This window comes from Notothenia coriiceps, unplaced genomic scaffold, assembly GCF_000735185.1.
Source record: "Notothenia coriiceps isolate Sejong01 unplaced genomic scaffold, NC01 NC01_scaffold00019660, whole genome shotgun sequence".
In the NCBI taxonomy this organism is placed as follows: Eukaryota; Metazoa; Chordata; class Actinopteri; order Perciformes; family Nototheniidae; genus Notothenia; species Notothenia coriiceps.
This window is the reverse complement of record NW_011352361.1, coordinates 12,398-32,256: the sequence shown is the minus strand read 5'-3', so window position 1 is coordinate 32,256 and position 19,859 is coordinate 12,398. Positions and strand designations below refer to the sequence as shown.

Here is a 19,859-nt window from a genome sequence, read left to right as displayed (position 1 = left end):
CAGAAACAGCTGAAAGTAATTGCCGCCGTGAGCCTTCTGACTGGTTTGTATTGCCCTCTAGTGCTCAAATCAGAGACTTGCAGTAGATAAAAATGTTTGGATTATGTGAAGGAAATCCAATCTAGTCTTAATAAATATACACAGGTTACTAACGGACTACAATATCCTACTTTAAATCTGTTGGTGAATAATACAAATCTATTTTCTAAAGCATTAGACTCAATGGAAGCGTGTTGCAAAGTTTACATCTACAGCAGGAATCCATTTTTAAAAAGTGACACAATTTCACAAGATATATATTTTTATAATTATCAACAGCTCATGATTTGTACAGTCAATAAACACATCAAACATGATCCATACTGATAGTATTGATAGAACAAATAATGTCAAAGAATACAAATCTGAGCAGCACAGACTTAATGAGTGAGCAGCGAGTGCATGATTGTTCCGTCATAGTCCGATCCTGTTTCACTATGCCTTCTTGGGCATCGCGGCAGTAAACAGCTCGTACACCACATATCCACTCCCTGTGGAGAGAGCAGACACGTATTACAGATGTGCCGGAGATACAGTACAACACAAGCATCTATCTTGACTTCAAACAACCCTTCATGAGGCATCGTGCAATTATAGTTATTTGACTTTCCAAGTCAGTTTCAGTAATAACATTGGGGTCAGGCCACTGGCATGAGATGTTTCCCTTGAATAAAGACAGGCTGAGACATGCAGAATGAGCCTGACTCATCAAATCTCAGACAAATTCTGACTTACCAAATACAGTGAGAGCCATTGTGAATCTGTAGATGAGAGCGTCCTTCACCCCGCCCTTCAGATGGATTGGTAAACCGTTGTCCTCCTGCATAGAAAGTCAAGGCGTAGTTATTTCAGACGAGACATGTCAACTTCAAGGGTATGTTGAGGACTTTGTTGATCTTTCTATGGTATTCAAATTGTTGTAGGGCTCATCTCTGGTTAACCATAGCAATTAAGTGGTGACGTACAGTAAACTGTGCAATGAAGCAGTGCTTGCTTTAGGATTTAGAAGCAAGGATAGGCCATTTATCAACTACGGCCACTGTAATTCCTAGCGCTATGCATGGATCAGCAAAAGCCTGCCACATTGGAATGTTGGTTTTGCAATGGCTTTTTAATTAGCGGCTCGCAAGCACAATTAGTATAACCCCAGCCTCAGCTACAGGCGAAGGTCATCCAAACACTGCAGGGTGGAAACCCTCTTATACTTATCTGTCAAGCTATACAAACAGGATAACATTTGATTCTGTCTCCAGAACCTGGGAATAAAGTAGACATTTTAACATTATCATTATAAAAAACAAAGAACATATAATTACCTTCAAAGTATGACAAAAGGTGCCTAAATTAAGATTTCATTTCACAGTTATAAAGAATGTTTCATACCAACAATGCTTCACTAGACATCAGACATTGACTTTTTTGTTAAGGGAGAAAAAATACATTTCACTTCACATTTATGATATTACCTTTGCTCAGATGTATCATTAAAAGTGTCAGAAAGAAAACTCTTAGTAAGAATAGACTACTCCTGTGGTGTGGTAAAACCATTACCTGAAACAGTTTTTGTTTTTCCTTCACACCGTTATCAGCCTGTCTGCGGGCACTGCTTGTGATGGTCCGCCTGGAGAGCAGCCGAAGTCCCTGTTAGGGAAATCTCTCAACTGAGTATTTTTCAAGTTGAAAGGTCCCATGTCATGCTTTTCGGGTTATTACCCGTCCCCTTGTGTGTTATGTAGATTTTTCAGCATGTAAACGGTCTGCAAAGTCACAAAACCTCAAAGTACACCCTGTAGCGAGTAAAACTCTAACACAGAAAAGTCCTGCTGCCCCAGAACGCCTCGTTGGAGATTTTTTCTTTTTTTTTCCCTCCTGGGTACAGTGACGTGACCATACCCAAATGGACCAATCCGTGGAGCTCCTCACACACCGGGATCCCTTGGCGTTACTATCAAACGCAGTGGGGGGACCTTTAGCGTCGAGCATAGAGCTCCCTGAACGTTGGTAATAGACGAGTTGGGATAGCGGAGAAACACTCACTCAGCCTTGTCTTTTCTCAGCCACGCTACCGCGCGGAGTCTCGTCGGCACACACACTCACTCAGCCTTATCTTTTCTCAGGCCGTATAGTGTTTGGCGAACTGTGTGGCGAACAGCCAGGCTGTGAGTTTATGTGTGTGCTCAGGCTGAGTTTCGCAGTGTCTCGCAGACCCCACGCAGCAACCAGGAAATAACACCAGTAATCCAGCTCACACTCGAGCCTCAAAGGGCGGAGCAGCGAGCCCTGCAACGTCCCGCCAACACGGCACCCAGACCCCACGCAGCATTCTCATGTTTGTCATTACTGGTGTCATTTTCTGGTTGCTCACAAATGCCATTGTAACACATAATCACTGATGTTCCGCTGTAACGGTGGTTGACTCATCAGAACAGAGTAGGCGAGCCGACCAATCAGAGCACAGTGGGCTCATAGGGAGGGGGGGCAGGAGCTCCAACAAGCCGTTTGGACAGATTGAATACACATACTATAAAGAGATGAGTCATTCTACAGAAAAGGTGGAATCTGGGTGATAGAAATCTGCTGAAATATATTCCTTCTAAACACATCTAAAACCTGTTAAATAGCAATAACTAACTCTTAACAAGTAGAGCTTAAAGTATTTGTAATATTTGTATACATTATACAAAGCTTATTTATATAGGAACGTCACTGGTGTTACGTGTTACCAGGAAGAAGAGTAACACCAGTGACGGTAACACCAGTGACAATTTGGAGAAAACACTACCATTTTAACAAAATGGCTGCAATGTGTCAGACCAAATATGGCTTCAGTCAATATCAAAATCGTTAAACTCTTCAATACAATACATTTTCCAATTCAAATGTTCACCCCTAGGGCTATGAAATGAGTAACACTAATGATAGACTTAAAAGACGCACGTAACATTTGAAGATACAAATGACACCTTTAACAAACAAAGTAAGAAGTATCTGACTTTCCTTATGTCTTTGTCCACTGCACTGTCTCAAATGATCTCTTGTTACAGGAGGCACCTCAGAAACAGTACATTATTTCAAAAATAAAAGCGTTTTGTGTAGCAGTAACACCAATGACGTAATTTTGGGTGACTGACATTTATTGGATATTATTAATAATAATTTGCGTTTTCTTTTACCATTTCAGTGTTATATTTAATGTATGTAATGTTATATAAATATGAAGGACATTTACTTATTGAAAAAAAAATACTTTAAATTAAAACTATAGGCTCCACTTCTATGTATGATCAAAGTGACAAGGCAGTTCCTTGAACTTGGCATTTTAAATAAATTGCAATTTATGTATAAAACCATTTTTTATTTATTTAGTACCATTGCAAAAACAATCTCTATTTATTCAACATATATAATGAATGTGAGTATTAGGTCAACGTCATGTATTTTGGTGTCTGCAAAAGTAAGTGACAGTACTTCCACCTTTTCTGTAGAATAACCCAGCGATGCTGTATGAGAAACCAATGTGATTTTGGAGCATTGAACAATGTAAATCTATTCTAGTAGACCTCAACAATGGAATTACGATCAGTAGAAATGGCCATGTCATGGGACCTTTAAAGAATTGTAATCTAAGCATGACTAACAGTATATGATGACACAAAAAGCAAATTGTGCTCAAAATAGTTCCCTTTTAAAATGGTCTCAACGGTGACATCTTATGGCCGACTCTATGCATTGCACTTGTATGAAGGGTTACATACAAGACTGAGTCAAATCAGAGGTCACTGTTGCCACTGTTGATCATATAGCTCAAAATGGTGGTGCTACATACAGTCAAAGGTTATAGGTACACAATATCATGATTAATGGTTTGACAATAGGCCTATGTTTAAAGTATCCTTTTATGGGAATGCACGTGGATGGATTAATGGTACACATTATAAAAAAGCGGGTGTTAAACAGCCCTACCTAAATGTAATCATGACTTACCTGAAACTTTACCTCGATTTTTCTTTAAAACTCTGTCGTGTAACTGTCACACCACACTGTATACAGTACACGTTATACATTATGGAGGGGTTGCAAGTTTCACATGATGTGGCAGGTTGACAAGCACGTCCTTGATTCATGTTTATAGTGGGTACGTTTTTGTTGAGTTGAAGCGAAGCAATCGATACAGCTATAGGTCGGTATTCGCATCGTGTGTAACATCACTAACCTGACTTTATTGTATTCCTGTTGCCTAAGCTGCTAGGTAGCAGGTGTCCTGACAAAAGTGTAAATATCAAACCATTTTGCATTTGCTCTATGACATATGACAATAATATTATATGTAACATAGTTTTTTACTTAAATATCTCGAGGGTTTAATGACGTTAAACTCTCAGCTGCTAGCGGGGTTACTTAGCAAAGTTCAGGACCGTTACTCGTAAATAAGAATTTACCTAGCTAAAGTTACGTATTCATTATACATGGTAAAAACAAAATTAATATACAGAACAGCAACTTGATAAGGTTAATACAACAGTTGAAACGTTGTCTTACCAATAGTTGTCTATACATTTTGGAAAACTTCTGTTATCGTAAACGAGGTAAAGGCACAGCACAAGGACGCACACTGACAGTCTGACTTCCCACAATCCATTGTTACTTCCGGTATTGTGATACTGTTAAAATTAGTGGGTCAAGTTTAATATTTAGTTATTATATAATAATACGACTTATAATTATATAATGTATTACAATAAATAAAAAAGGACAAATACACCCTCAGGAAAGTAGTGGTAGTGATATGATTAAGTTATGGCTGTGATAGTGATATGCAAATAAAGAAAATCACAATTTACACGAAAACATTCACCAAGTTGTTTAATTGGACCCTAAAAACCTTGTATAAAACCCATAAATGTCTAATTTAAACAATTTACTCAATTAACTTAAATCCAGAATGACATTTTGTAACAGAAAATAGCAAACAAGTTGGTGACTTACAAATGTGACACTTTTAAAGTGCATATCATTTGGTCAACATTACAGAACGCAAGATAATCCAGCACTCAGGCCCAACTGTCAAAATTAAATAGTTGTTGTGCTCTCATCAGCCTGCGACGCTACCCAGAAAATTAGAATAATGAATACTGGATATAATAGTATACGATTATAATTCCACTTTTCCTTATTAATAAGCATCACATTGTAATTTGAAAAATATGCCTTGTGACTGGCTGAGTTTCACTTACAGTGGAGGTAAATAATCATACTTTTGGTACTACTCGTCATAAGTATACTATGACTCAGCAAGCATAATATACTTCAAGTTAAATATCAGTGCTGCTATCGATTAACGGCACACGAGCAATGACTTTCCCCATTCTATGTTCAAGGTAATCTCAAAATCTGTAATGTATAATGGTACATTCATCAGCAGGACATACTACTACAGTACATAATATAGACAAAAACTTGCATTAAAAATACACACATCCTTCAGTAATCAAGCCATTCACAAAGAACTTTTAAAATAAAACAGACACTTTGATAAGGTATAGATAAATAGAAGACAGGAAATGACATTCTCTGCAGCTGACATAAAGCTATATGCACACAGACACAGACTGTATCATCTTTCATTTGCCTTAGTTGCCCAACACAAAAACACAGCTTTTGATGACACTAAAGACAATGCTTTCTTTACACAAACACACAACAAATGACTGAGACCAGTGTATTCACGCTAAAGTCAACAAGCAGTCCAGAACGGACACTTTGGGGTCCCCTCGTGCATGCATAGACGGGAAGAACGTGATAAAAGAGCAGTTTAGTTAGGAATATCTGCACTGTTGTTGCGGTTGTCATATTTATGGTGGATGATGAGCAGAACGACACCCAGGAAGAAGCAGATGGAGCCCACAGTGATGTAAGCAATGCCAAGGAAGGGGTTCTTCCCTCCCATCCAGGAGATGGTGCTCAGGATCATCCGCTTGCGACCATCAAAACTGAGCACGGGGTAATCTGATGGTCACTTGGTTAAAAGAAAAAATACTGGAGATTCTGGATGCAAATTATTTTTTTAAACCGAGCTAACACAGCATGATTAACCACGACAACATTTTGTAAAAAAATGTATATAATAGTATCACCATATCAATTGAAGCATATGATTTTAAATAATCTGAAATGTTGTTTTTATTAATAATTTTACCCATGAAGTTTAACAAAAGGAAAGAAAAAGCATGCTAGTCAACCCTAGAGACTAGGGCTAGCTCTAATTGTGATGTGCAGTACAGTAATAATTCAAAGGATACTGTAAGTGACGTTCAAGACGTATTTGCCACTGGGTAGAGTGGGGGTCGTGCTCGGCTTCTTCTGGATGATGCGATAGAGCTTGCGAAAGGTGGGCAGTGCCGCTGTACGCATCCACACGATGAAGTCCTCGTTGATGAAGCCGTTGTTCTCAGGATCTTCGGGGTCCAACTCGAACACTGGCTTCTTCCAGTTCACCGGCTTAGATGTGCCTGAGAAACAACAAGACAAAACAAAGGTGGTCAATGCACCTTAAGTGATTATGAGTGTGAAGAAATTCTTGGCACCAAGAACTGCAAACACAAGGACCAGTTTATGTCCCTGGCAGGGTCAAACTCTGAAGAAGTAAATTCTGGTTATATCTAAGACACAGCTCTGGTTGAAGTCCAAGCACAAGGAAGGGGCATGCCTTATCATACACTAAAATGATCAGAACATAATCTTAATGGGCCCTATGAATAATTCCCTATCAATGAGCCTAGAAGTTCATGTGCACTGTTTGCTGAAATCACCTTGAAAAGCTACAGTTAGGTTGTTGTTTCCACCAGGGTTCCTGAATTTCACATGTTTGTCCGTCCACCACGCAATTCCCTTTTTGACCAGAGGAATTTCATTAAGGGTGCCGTTGGAGTCGATGTGATACAGCTGCAGAGTGTCTGAAACAAACAAACATTAAATCAATATTGTTCTATAATTAAGTGGAGCTGAAGAGATAAACGTATGCAACTGATTTGTCATGTACTAAGCTTTGAGAAGAAGTTTAGACTTTAGTTGCACACATGAGTAGCAATAATCCTGTGAAGGTACTTACCATTGAAAAGGCTGTTAGCTATGGCCCCACATGGAGCAATGGGGGATCCCTCACCAGTACGGTAAGGTTCACATTCCTTGCTGGGCCTCTGTAATAAGAAAAATGGTTACTGATGCAAAAGGCATTTATTTAATATTGGCATGTTAAAATCTTTCAACATTTACAAAGATTATACCATTAAAGCAGACCGGTCACCATTCAGCTGGCTGTCATCTCGGGACTTAACATAACGTCGGTGGTTCTGATAGAAGTTGGATAAGCCGTAGTACATGAAGACATTGCTCTGCAGGAGAGGAGGGATTGTGTTATAGACATTTAGAGTGCATCAGTTAAGGCCTGTAGACGGTACCTTAGTCAGTTTGCACTAAAGTGCTTTTATGGATCGTTAGCTCTATCTCTACAGATCCATTCACCACACACAGAACTTACTTTGTTAAACAATTGTTAACGAAAGATTAATGTGTAACAAACATAGGTTGTGTTCTCAGATAACATAGATGTAATGTTTTCCTCAGTTTGATTTTAGTTTCACCCAAAAACAATAACTTTAATTTAAATAAACCTCAACAACACATTTAGATATAAAGGAAGCTGTTAAGGTCACAGGCACACAAATAAACCTAAAGAAACACTTGAAATAAAATTGGATGAAACTGGTGAGAGCTTTTATAAAAAAATCAATAGAAGTTACAGGACTGTATATTTTCAGACTACAATAATCAATGATAATAAAAGCTCTAAACAATCCTTGAGTCTGTCTTTCTTTGGACCTAAAATAGATCTTAATGGAGTTTTAATGTCATGAGTGCAGGTTCTCTTCTACAGCACTTCAAGCAACACGATCAGTTTAGAAGCTGAAGGCATATATTATTCATTAGGGCCGCATACTGCAGGATGGTGCTCACCTCAAATGGCTGCTCCAATGTGAACGTCACGGCGCAGACACACTGTGCTGTGCTGTTCCAGCTGAAGTTCTTAGCACAGTCGTAGCATGGATTGTCAATGTTTGCACCAGTGTAGTCAATCTGAAAAGGAGGAGCTGATAAATTAATTGAGCAGGTCGTTTTAATATAATAAGTTTACCTAGAAACTAGATAAGCATAATGTTTTCATAGGACCCTATCCATATATACTTAGTAAAGAGTTGATTCAGCACAAGTAGATAAACTTATTTGAATACAAATGCCTTGAATTAACTTCCATATTATACAAAGGACAGCTTACAGGTCATTTTGGTTGGCTTCAAAATGTTGCCTTATATACTTAAGTTTCTAACATTTTGATATAAACATGCTGACAAAATATTAATTATTATCATAATGCAAAACTACTCAGCAGAAGCACTTAGAGCAGCCTGAGAATAACAATAATGTTAACATTACAAATATTTTAAACAGTTTTCTGAAATATTACCTCCTTCCATTACAGTGTATGTGTATTACACTGCAATCATTTTAGCTAACTAGCAACAAAGTGTATAATACGCTAATGACAAAGGCTCAGTGTTCAGACATGGCAATTTAAAGGTGTCGTTTGTTATTTATGTTCCTGTTCGTCTTTATAGAACAGGTAAATAGGATTAGCACTATATATATCATATGGCCTGTTGTTGCCTCTTTTAGGGAATAGTGGGCTGGTTAAAATGGAATGTATAGAAAAACCTAGACGAACCTGGTCAGCGGTGGCTATAAAGTTAGCTGACAGGCAGACATGACCCTACCTCGAACTCTTTGATGTTGTTGGAAGTGACATACAGGCCGATGCCAATGGGGATGAAGATGAGTCCGATAACGAAGAAAGCGGGCAGCACGGTGCCAGCTGTCAGGATGGGCTGCCAGGCGGGTAGTCTCTGCTGTTTGAACGCTGTGTTGTCCGGCTTTTTACTTTTCACAACCCCTGCCCCTGCGTGATTCGCAGCACCGGGGTGGTTAGCGTCCTCTTCCTTAGCGTTGTAGCTTGACGCCATCATGGCTGCAATCCGCTTCTAGCTAAATACTCTACTGTAGTTGAGAGCCGGCGGCTCCTTATTAATCCCACACGGTGAAAACTACACAACACGCTAAGGCAAAGGGTACAACTGTCTAAGGAGAGAAATGTACCCTCTATCTATTCCAAATGTCTACTCACTGTAGTGTTGATTTTTCTGTTTTGTTAATCTCACCTACAGTAAGAGGAAGAAGCAGGAAGTTTCCAAGCCAATAGGATGATGAAGCGTAGCTGTTACATCACAGCGACGCCCCTTTCTGAGTGTCTGTTCTGCAAAATCAGCTGATGATAACTGTCAAGATATATGAGATTCCTGGTAACAACTTGTATTTGTATTTATTTATTCATATTCGGTAAAAAAAAAAACGTTTAAGTATTCACGAAATACATTCGGAAAGGGTCCATTATGTCCCAAATAAATATTTTGTTATGTTAATGTTTGTTACAGATACTATATATGTGTTGTTGTTGTTGTTGTTGTTGTTGTTGTTGTTGTTGTTGTTGTTGTTGTTGTTGTGACCTTATAGTATAATAGATGAACTCCATCCATGAAAACAAAGTAAAAACAATGGGGCTCATTAAAAAATGACTTGCTGCATGACTACATTGTCCTGTGTGCACCTGGGTTAAGGCCTTTTGAAAAGCACTGACTATATTGGGTAGTAATTGCGTGATTATAAGAATGCATATGAAACATTACACATGTATCTGGCATGTTAAGCTAAGTTGAATACAATTCATTCTCCTTTACTGCATGTTTTTATTTGCCTACATTAATACTAATGCCACACTACACTTTTCAAAACAAATGTATTCAAAATAGTTTATAGTACAAATCCTTTACAGAAAAAAATGAAATAATTTACATGAAAACAAGTATATTGATTTAATGTGTGTCCTTATAAAACATTATCCACAAACTCCTTATACGTGAGACAACCACTCAAAGCAAGAAGCAGTTAGTAGCAGCACTGTCTGATATAGTATGTTAACCAAACTTTTATACACACTGCAGAAACATTTTTCATTTGCAGATATGGATATGAGATAGATAAGTACAAAACACTTTACAAAATATAGAAATGGCTTATTTAATTACCGAATAGCCTCTGTGCCCTGTAATGTCTAGTCGAGATTTATAGGGATATCAGAGCTTTATTTCAGTGGGTAATGTTTCAATCCCTCTAAAGCACCATACTGTAGTAAGATATGTTTGGATATGTTGGTGGTTAATCAGGCTTTTCCTCCATTTTGTAAAGTATTGCTATTCACAGTGGACTTTTTTACTTCTATCCTCATAGACTGACTGTCAGCTCGAGACTCCATCTTCACTCCACCCGAGATCCCCAGGGATCCCAGCACAGCCTTCCCCGTCTTCAGGCTCTTGGACATTGGGATGCGTGTCAGCCCTGTGCGAGAGGGCTGCGCATCATGCCCAGTCTGTTGACAATAGAGAGAGAGTACAGTGTCTCAGGGAAGAGAATAAAGATAGGGGAGCACTTGAAGGGAACATTTGAGAAAGACATTTGAAGAGAGTCAAAACCCAGTATAGGAAAAATGAATTCTGAATAACTAAACAGTGTAACCGATCATATTGTATATGCTAAAGGTACTGTGTGAAACACCAATGTAAATATGTATTCATTCTTTTACTTCAATCCCAGTGGGGGAGCACTTGTCTATGCTAGGTTTCAGTGTGTTGGTACTGGTAAACGGCTGCTTTTTGTCAGCCAGAGGGCACTGAGCCCGGTTGTTTGTGAATGTAAACACTGTGTAACGACTATAAATTACACAATGACTGTAGCAGAGTGGCAAGATGCCACATCATTAGTTCTGCTTCTCTGAGGCCTGCCCATATGGCCATTTTTCTCACGCCATCTGATCCACAAAGAGCATATTATAAGGTCCACTGAAAAACCAACAGTGTTTTTTTTTAAACTCTTATTTAGGAAGATGTTAGTAAACAGATGTACCTTAGGCAACATCACGTGTAATATAGATCATAAAACCAAGACCGAATGTCTGTGGCATTAAAGTTACATCGTTACCTCTCCTAAATACTTCTTTCTTACTTTTTTAATTGAATATTTTACAGCAAGCTGCCAGTTAGCTTGGATCAGCCTGAAGACTTAACAGATATGAACAGCTAGTCTGGCTCTGTCCAAAAGGTATCACAACCCTACCACAACCTCTTAAGTTAGATACACAATCACATCTTTCTTTTAATTTGTACAAAAACAGGGGGATTAATGACAATTTGATATATTACAGGGGTTGTAGTCAAGGCAGCCCAGTACAGACCAGCACATAAAACAGCTTTACACTTTCTTTGTGTAAGGATCCAAAAAAAGGCATATCAACATGTTCAGATGTGCATCAGAGTCACTTCAATTGAAGTAAACATATTTTTCAACTGTTCCACTTTTTACCAAACCGACTTTTTCAGACTTCTTTGTTACCAAATACTTCCAATTCACTTTTAGTAGTCCAGAGTAAATTGCTGCTGAGCAGGTATCCAAACGTATTAAAACAATTTTTTAGGATAACATGTCAATCCATTATTTGGACGCAGGTAACCTCAAAGTAAAACTTACCGTGCTTTGTGTGGGTCTAGATGTGGTGGATGTGACAGGGGAAATTGTGATTGTGCTCGTCACTTTACTCTGGGTAGTTCTTGTAGTGCTGGTGGTGATTTGGCGGGGGGAGCGCAAAACTGTGCCAGTTGATAGGGTAATTTCCTTGCTCTCCGGCCTGACTACCAACTTTGAGGTCATGTTGTTTCCTAGATGAATGTGGATCTTGTTGTCTTCAGTAGTGGTTATGATGCTAGTATTGGTGGGGCCCTTCCTTATAGGTATTGGAACCATCTGTTTCTCGGGGGTAACCTTGAACACCGCTCGGCCCATTGTCATCTCCTGCGGTTCCGGGGAGGCAGACACTTCAGGCACGATGGCAGTGCTCACTGTCATAATAGAGACAGGGGACAAGGGCCTTCCTGAGGCCGATGGGACTCGGCTGCTTTCTGGAGACTTGGCTCTGGATATCGTTGTGATGCTGACTGGAGACTTGGCTCTTTCTGGGCCTGTTAAGGACTTTCTCTTGTTTGTTGGAGCAGAGTATGTTGGAATGATTGTAATTCTGGATTTAGGTTGAGATGGGTTGGGGCTGAGTGGAGCTGAGCTAGAGAAAGCATCTTCAGTGGGGCTGCTGATCTCAAGAGTGGCCATGTTGTTTTGGTGGTCTGGTGTTACGCGGATGTGTAAAGGCTGCCCTTGCTTCAATTCAGAAGTCAAATGTTCTCCGTTAATGTGAATATTCTTTCCCAAGTTGGTCTCCTGTGGAGTGCAGTCTTTTTTCCTCATCCAGGGAATCCAAGATTTCTTTACACTCATGTCATTGCCAGTTGAAGGGCTACGCTCAAGACTGCTCTTTTCTGTTGGCTTCTTAAGGCACTTCTGTCTAAAGTTGTTCATAATGTGATTCTCTTCTTGAACAGACTTTCTGATGAACACAGCTGGGGTATCCTCCTCTGTTGGTCCAGATGACAAAGCCTCCGTCTGTACTCCAGTGGATGTCACAGCAACGTCCACCATTCTCCTTCCATTTAAACTGGGCCTTAGTGCTCGACTATGACGCTTTGCTATCTCCAGTTCTTTGGTCAGATGGAAAACTTCGGTGCCCATGTTCTTGGCCCTTTCCTCCTCTTCTAAGAACCTTTGCTGCAGGACAGAGTAATCCACTTGGAGCTGAGAAAGTTGGTCTTCCTTGTTCATTAGTTCATGGATCTTCTCCTTGAGGGCTACAACGTCAGCCTGAATTTCCCTGGTTTTTGCCTCCTCTCTCTTGCATCGTTGTCGGATGTCTACTTCTTGGCTTTCTCCTTTCTCGATTGCTTTGTTTTGTGCTATCTGACCCCTCATTTCCTCCACCTGTTGGGAAAGAATGTTGGCCTTGTCTTGTTCAGTCATGAATCTTTTTTCCAACATGTCGTACTGATCCTCTGTCTTGATCAGATCTCCCTCAACTACTTCTAGTTGTTTGAGACGATTTTTGAGGCGTTCAATTTCAAATGTCAGCTCTTTAACTTTGTTGTCTTCCATTTTGACGGTGTCAAACATTCTTCCCAGTTCACATTTTACTGAGTTCTTCACAGATAGCTTTTCTGCTTGCTCGAAGCTATCCAACCTCTTTTTCATTTGACTGACTTTGGAACTGAGATCCTGAGTTACATCAATTTCATAGGCTAGTCTAGTGCTAACGTCTCCTTTTTCTTTAGTAAGAGTCTCTACTTTGGTTTCCATCTCTGTTTTCAATTTCAAGAGCTTTTTGCTTTCCTCTATTAATTTCTCAGTCACCTCCATTACCTTGCCCTGCTCAACTTTGACCATGTTACTCAAATCTTCCTTTTTCTTCTCATCTGACTTTGATCTTTCCATCAGATTTTTTTGTTCTTCCATCAAAGCAACAGTCAATGATTTCAGCTTACTCAAGTCATCCTTAAGACTCAGCTCAGACTTTTCTAACTTCAGCTCAGAAGACTCTACCTCTTTCATGCGTATCCTGAGAGCTACAACTTCATCTGAGAGCTCTATGGTGAGTCCTCTCTCTGTCTCTAGAGCAGTGTGTAACTCTGAACATTCAGCCTTGCTTATGCTGAAGGCACCCTCAAGTTTCTCTAACTCCATCATCCTTTTCTGGAGCTTCTCTACTTCTAGTCTGAGGTCTTTGCTCTTACTATTTTCCTCTTGTAGCCTCTTTCTGAGCTCTTTACACTGGTTTTCAGTCTTGGTAATCTCCTCATCTTTTCCTTCCATCTCCCGCACTCGTTTCCGCAAGTTCTCAAGCTCAGTAATCAAGTTAGAGTTGCCACACTCCCCTTTGCCAATCTTCTCCCTTAGCTCATGCAGCTTCTCCTCAGATTCCCCCAATACCTTGTTTCTCTCCTCTAGCTCCTCCACCTCATGGGTAAGCCCTAAAAGTTTGGCATTGAGTTGACGGTTGTGGATCTCCTGAGTGGCCAGCTTGGCACTTGTCTCCTCATGCTGTTGGGTGAGCTTGGCGGATTTCTCTTTAAGCTCAGCCTCCAGGCTTAGCACCCTGTGGCCATCTTCCTTAGCACGCTCCTTGGCTTCACTCAATTCCTGCTCCCACTGTTGGAGCTGCTGGCTGAGTTCCTGGGCTCGTTGGCTCTGTTGGTCCATTTGCTCCAGGTGCTGCTGGCGCTCATTGACCAACATTAGGGCAAAGGACTTGAGCTTGACTAGTTCCTCTCGCACCTTGGCCAGGCGTTTAGAGTGCTCCTTGTCCTTTCTTATATGGTAGGACTTCTCGGTCTCAAGCAACCTCTTTAGTCTAAAACGTGAAGGGAAAAACAAAGCAAGGCATTAGTGTGGGGTTTTTATTTTAAATCCAGTAACTAGATCTGTGTTTGTCATTGAGTAAGCACAATAAGTTGCATTGCAGGACGCAATACTTTATCCCAGATAGAGTTTGAATGATGTGTGATCATTTCAATTATTTACAGACATTTCATTCATACTGGTTTGATTTTCAAAGTGCTAACATGCAGAAGATCCCAGATGCACCATTTTACTAATATTATTTGCTGCTGACACTGAGTGCACTAACCAACTAACTAACACTCGTATTTCAATTTATCCGAGAAAAAAACTAAGTTGATATACTGATCATTACACACATTGTATGGTGCAATTAAAAAAAGATAATAAAATGCATTTTAACAAACAAGCAAAAAGATAAAAAGGGAAAACTGGCAAAGATTAACCTCACAACTCTGAAACACTCCTGCTATTCCCTGCAGTATGGATAAAACACAAGCTGCTATGGAAAGTTTAATATCCTCTCATCAAGTGGTCTTCTTTTCTCTCAGCTTCTTTCTATGCTGCTCATGCCTATTCTCGTTTCTGGCTCCAACCAAATGCATGCAAAACAGATTGAATGCAAAGCTGGCTCTTCTCCTTTTACACAGGGACATATACAGGCTTCATCCTGAACAGTTTTGCATTGCAAAAAATAACCAAATTATTAAGGCGCCAGCACAAGTAAGAAGATTGTCCATCTTCAACTTAAACAACCTACAAATGCTCAAAATGCACTTTTTAGGTCAAGTCATAACATCTCAGAAACTTTACAACAAACTCCATTTAAAACTTACCCACTTTGGATGCTCTACAGTCAACACATTGACATGTCTGCCATTATACAAACTCCAATGAGAACACATAAGAAGTAGCAGGAGCTTCCTTTTTCACAGATCCTCCACCGTCACATTTCAGGCATGTTATGAAGACAACAAAAGATGAATAGTGGAGCAGTGCAGACCTCTAGTGAGTGATGTCATCTCATCCATATAAGGCATTAGTGTGTGTATGAGAGTGTGTGTGCTGCTCTGCTGCTGGACACTGTGAAGGGGGCAGGACCGTTGCCAAGGGGGTGTGTTTTGCAAACATGTCCCTAAATCTCAATACATTTATTAAACATGGCATGTTCAAATCTAAAACAAGGCAGTTTTTTTTTACAAATAATCAGAAAATATTACAACTTTTCTCAGAAAGAATTCAGTGCAAGTTTGTTGGAAATTAAATTATATTTTCCTTTTCAAATGTGCAGAGGATATTACCTCTGCAGACCGGATGCTATAACCTTCCTGATGCAGGAGACAGAAGAGAACGTCTGCTATAATTTCACTCGAGGGGAAACTGGACTTGAACTTGGTCCCTTGCATAGTCTACATGTAATGAGAAAAGCAGATATGGCTGAGTTGGATGTCTCCCATGAGGTGAAGAAGATCTGTGAGGATACACAACTTTGCCAATTGCTTTATGAAGTGCTATGCCCTGACGTGGAACTGTATAGATGAAATTCATTTTTAATTAACCCTATTTCCTAATTGCCAAGTCGGATTAGTTGTTCTGATTACTGTACAATTGAGACTTCCATATCTCAGAGTGCAGCTCTTAATATTCATGCTTAAAAAGTCAGATATCACTCTCACCTTGAGAGTGATATCTGATTTTTGATTAATCGGCACTCTAAAATCACTTCCATATAAAGTTAGAGTCATGATGTCTGTGGTATTTAGCTCAGTTGCCCTGTTTCCAAGGGAGAACGCACTATGGAAAAGGTGGTCTGTATCTAAAGAAAAATAGTGCATTGTGGGTAAAAGAAAGTTGTTTGAATGAGCGTTTTCAACTTCTTAATGTGCGTGCGAGATATAAAAACACATGTCTTGAACAAATACACAGGTGCAATCCATAAGCCAACGTCCATGAGAAACTTTTTTTTTAAACATGGAACAACATTTCATCCCATATTTACCGGGGAATTTGCTCTGAGGCACTGCAGCCCCTCTGTGTAAGGAGGCTAGGGACTGAAGCAGATATGAACTGCCAGAAATCTGCTAAAGTACTGTTGTACACTAATGACCTCTGATGACAGAGAGAACGCAGCATTAAGCAAGAGCACCTGTGGTAGTGTACAGTACATAAGACTGATGTGCTGTTAAAAGAGCGAAATCAGAAACAAAGTGGCCATTGACTATTTTAAAGACAACCATAGGTCTGTGTACACGATCTTCTGACAAATGGTGGAATAATGCAACGCTTTTTCTCTGAAGGCTAAAGACCTAAAAGTAACACGAAGGGAATCATTTGAGTTTTCAATTACAGGTCATTTTGTCTGCGTGACTTAACATGGGAGTTGTTCCTTTCGTTAATTATTGCGCATAACACCATGTCACTTAAATATGTTTAGTTCTTGACATGTAAATAGCTGTGTTGTCTGAGAGGGTGTTAATAGCTGATTGCTACCTGTAAGAAACTGCTCTTCCTGCCCCATCCTCCGCATTCCTGCAGGTGTTTGGCACAAGACCTTTGACTTTCCTCTCTTCACTCTCACCCAGACGGTGGGAGTAGATCCCATTAATAAAGACAAGATGCTGACACGCTTCTATCCCACCTGACAGAGTGAATGTCAAAACAGATATCTGACATGGCGGATATGCACATGTTACTTTTTTGGCACTAATATGTTCGTGCAAAGGAAGTAATGTTTTTGAACGTCTTTGATTCTGTTTTTTAACAGTGGCTTGTCTGTGTTTTGTGTATTGCCGTCAGCTATATAAATACTAAATCAGTTTTGCGTCCTTCTACGGCAACAGATAGGAGAATCTGAGCTCTACAGGATCTGTCAGATCAAGACCATAGAAAAACAGAGCTCATCCCCTTTGAGGTGACAGAGGCCGACTTGTGCACGAGCCAAGGAACCTGGTGGAAACTCCCTGGCACAAGGAGGAGGTTGTTGCATGCAAACTAAGGATCAAATGAAAGTTAAGTGGAAGTTCACTTCTGATTTGTACCATGTGCTGCACCTGTTCTGTACTGCTTTCTCAGCTATGCCAGCAGCTTTGCTCTATATGGTAATGTCTGACAGTTGATTGGTCCATCACAATCCACACTGAAGGCAGAGGGATTGCAGATTTTCTTTGTAAGACATACCTGCTAAGCATCATCACATTAGCATTGCCATTGGGATGTTAGCAGAGCATAGTATGGCTGTTGATACTCTTCTTTGTAAGTTGCACACATGATATAAACTCCTTTAGCAATTTGGTTGAAATACACAGGCTCTTGATAACCTATTTTCAGCAGGTGTGCACATTGATTCACAACCAAGAACTTGAAAACTCTTCATATATGTTTTGAATCATGACTTCACCTCTTCCCCAGCCTTTTAAAAACCATCCAAAGGAGTAGCTATACGCTATGTCTGCTGCTCATAGCCATCTCTTCAGTGTGCTGGCAGCTCAGCTGTCAGGACTGTGATTTAGACTTCATGGTCTGTTTCCTGTGTCCTGCAGTAAAAGCTCAAGGAAAAAAGGTATTAAGTACCTCCGACGTTTGAAGTTTTGACAGTTTAAGAAATACAGCATACTGTCTCTGCTCTAGATGACTGACTATAGATATAAATTATACCACAGATGCTATCTTTCGTGCCGTCCTTTGCACATGATGTCAGTCCTGTTGGCAAACTAAACTAATGCTATATGGCCAGGGGTCGGCAACCCCTGGCACGCGTGCCAGCATTGGCATGCGGCACCATAACCAGTGGCACACTAGGAATGTGGAATAAGTGTGCAAAAATATTAAAATTGTATTTTCGGATCCTGAACGAGACCGCCGCCAGAGCGCGTCCTCCCGTTAACTGCAGAAGGAAGCCATGCACGCAACGCAGCCCCGCTCTCTTTAACGGCCCGTCCACACTACAGCTTCGACAGCTTCAAAAACGGTTTCCAACGCGTCTGGCCATTCACTTTGAATGGGGTGACGTCACGTTGCCTCGCTTTTCGCCGAACTGAATTGTGGGTAGCATAGCGGTCCGTCTCCGCCGTGTGCTTCTGCAGCCGGAGATGCCGGAGTAGCTAGCGCCAGCCAATCAAATCCCGTTTCTGAAAATCTGACAGTTTAAAGTCCTAGCCAATCAAACCGTGTCTAAACTGGGAGAGATATCCCGCCGTTCATTTCTATATTTCAAAAAAAGATGGAGGAGAAACTAATTATCGCCGTAGCAAATCACCCGGTTTTGTATGACCAGACCCTCTTCACCTACCGGGATACAAACCGGAAGAACCAGTCATGGAGGGAGGTGGCAGAGACAGTGGGTGAAACTGGTAGGTTTTCGCCTGTTTGGGGATTTTATATCCAGTTTATAGTCAGTTAGTTTACAGTCCGGGGCGGGACATTCATGTGATTGGTTGTTGGTCGCGGTGCTCGAATAAAATCCCCATGCAATGTAATGTAAAATCCCCAAGTTTCAGACACGCCCAGCTCCTAAGCTTTTTTTGAAGCTGTAGTGTGGACGGGCCGTACTCCAGGCGACTTTCTGCCGCTTTCCTCCGTGGTGCAGTGCTGATCGTTTCACCACAGAGGAAAGTACTTCACTAATTGCAGCAGGCCTACGCCTACCCATAAGGAGCTGTACAAATGCCGCAGTTTTTGCGTGGCTGTGTATTTAGTTGAAAGCCCATTGGCGATCTGCTCATCCCTCATTGAAATAATATGCTACAAAGGGGCGGACTGGCCATCTGTGTGTTGAACTTTCCTGTCGGCTCCCAGACCGTAGTCGAGGAGGGCAGAAGCAACAAGCTTCAGGTTCAATAACCCACTTTAGCTTAAATCACTGGAGAGAGGCGAGCTCTTCTTGGGAGGCCGTTGCATTTATTTAGCTGTTCTTCTTTTTCACAAAATACATCACAGACCTCTGTTTTTCTGCTTCCTCGTTTCACTTCCAGAAACATACACACAACGCTCCCTCACTGTCACTCTACCATCCACAAACACACATGCACAAGCCACACCCCTCTCTCTCTCTTAAAGGGACAGCGATCTCATCTCAGTCTGCGTGACCCTAATATCATAACATGTGTGCTCTGGAGAATCACAGAACGGACGATCGTCCTTATTATTATGCCGTTTAAACCAATTATTTAAATGTCTTTTGTTAAATTCGGCATCATGTAAGTTGCGCTGAAAGATCCACACACTGCTTCCCCGCAGCGAGGCTCCCCCGCCCCCTGCTGATAGTTGACGAGCGTCAAGCTCCTCAACCCCCCCCCCCCGTAGATAATTCTCGATCGTCGGCACGCTGATAACTTTTTTTTTTTAAATGGTACTTCATATCAAAAAGGTTGCCGACGCCTGGTCTAAAG

At 40.7% G+C, this 19,859-nt stretch overlaps 3 protein-coding genes across 3 annotated transcripts in view; all 3 read right to left on the bottom strand.

The window, feature by feature from the left end:
• Positions 1-283: 283 nt before the first annotated feature.
• cox7a2a (cytochrome c oxidase subunit 7A2a) lies at positions 284-4,671 on the bottom strand. The gene is made up of 4 exons (XM_010778929.1): positions 4,579-4,671; positions 1,591-1,680; positions 775-859; positions 284-530 (listed from the first exon to the last, which is right to left on the bottom strand). The coding sequence occupies exons 1-4, from the start codon at positions 4,594-4,596 to the stop codon at positions 475-477; spliced, it is 249 nt and encodes an 82-aa protein (XP_010777231.1). The 5' UTR covers positions 4,597-4,671; the 3' UTR covers positions 284-474.
• A 214-nt stretch (positions 4,672-4,885) lies between these two features.
• Positions 4,886-9,341, bottom strand: LOC104952165 (cell cycle control protein 50A-like). The gene is made up of 7 exons (XM_010778928.1): positions 8,868-9,341; positions 8,053-8,172; positions 7,323-7,430; positions 7,148-7,235; positions 6,849-6,992; positions 6,339-6,548; positions 4,886-6,045 (listed from the first exon to the last, which is right to left on the bottom strand). Exons 1-7 carry the CDS (start codon positions 9,114-9,116, stop codon positions 5,852-5,854), a joined length of 1,113 nt encoding a protein of 370 aa, XP_010777230.1. The 5' UTR covers positions 9,117-9,341; the 3' UTR covers positions 4,886-5,851.
• Positions 9,342-9,576: 235 nt separating this feature from the next.
• Positions 9,577-19,859, bottom strand: part of LOC104952164 (filamin-A-interacting protein 1) — a 13,270-nt gene continuing 2,987 nt past the window's right edge. The window contains exons 4-5 of the mRNA XM_010778927.1: positions 11,728-14,485; positions 9,577-10,573 (exon numbers count right to left, since the gene is read on the bottom strand). Coding sequence (XP_010777229.1) covers positions 10,367-10,573; positions 11,728-14,485 — 2,965 coding nt within the window. The 3' untranslated portion in view covers positions 9,577-10,366. The remainder of the gene's footprint in view (positions 10,574-11,727; positions 14,486-19,859) is intronic.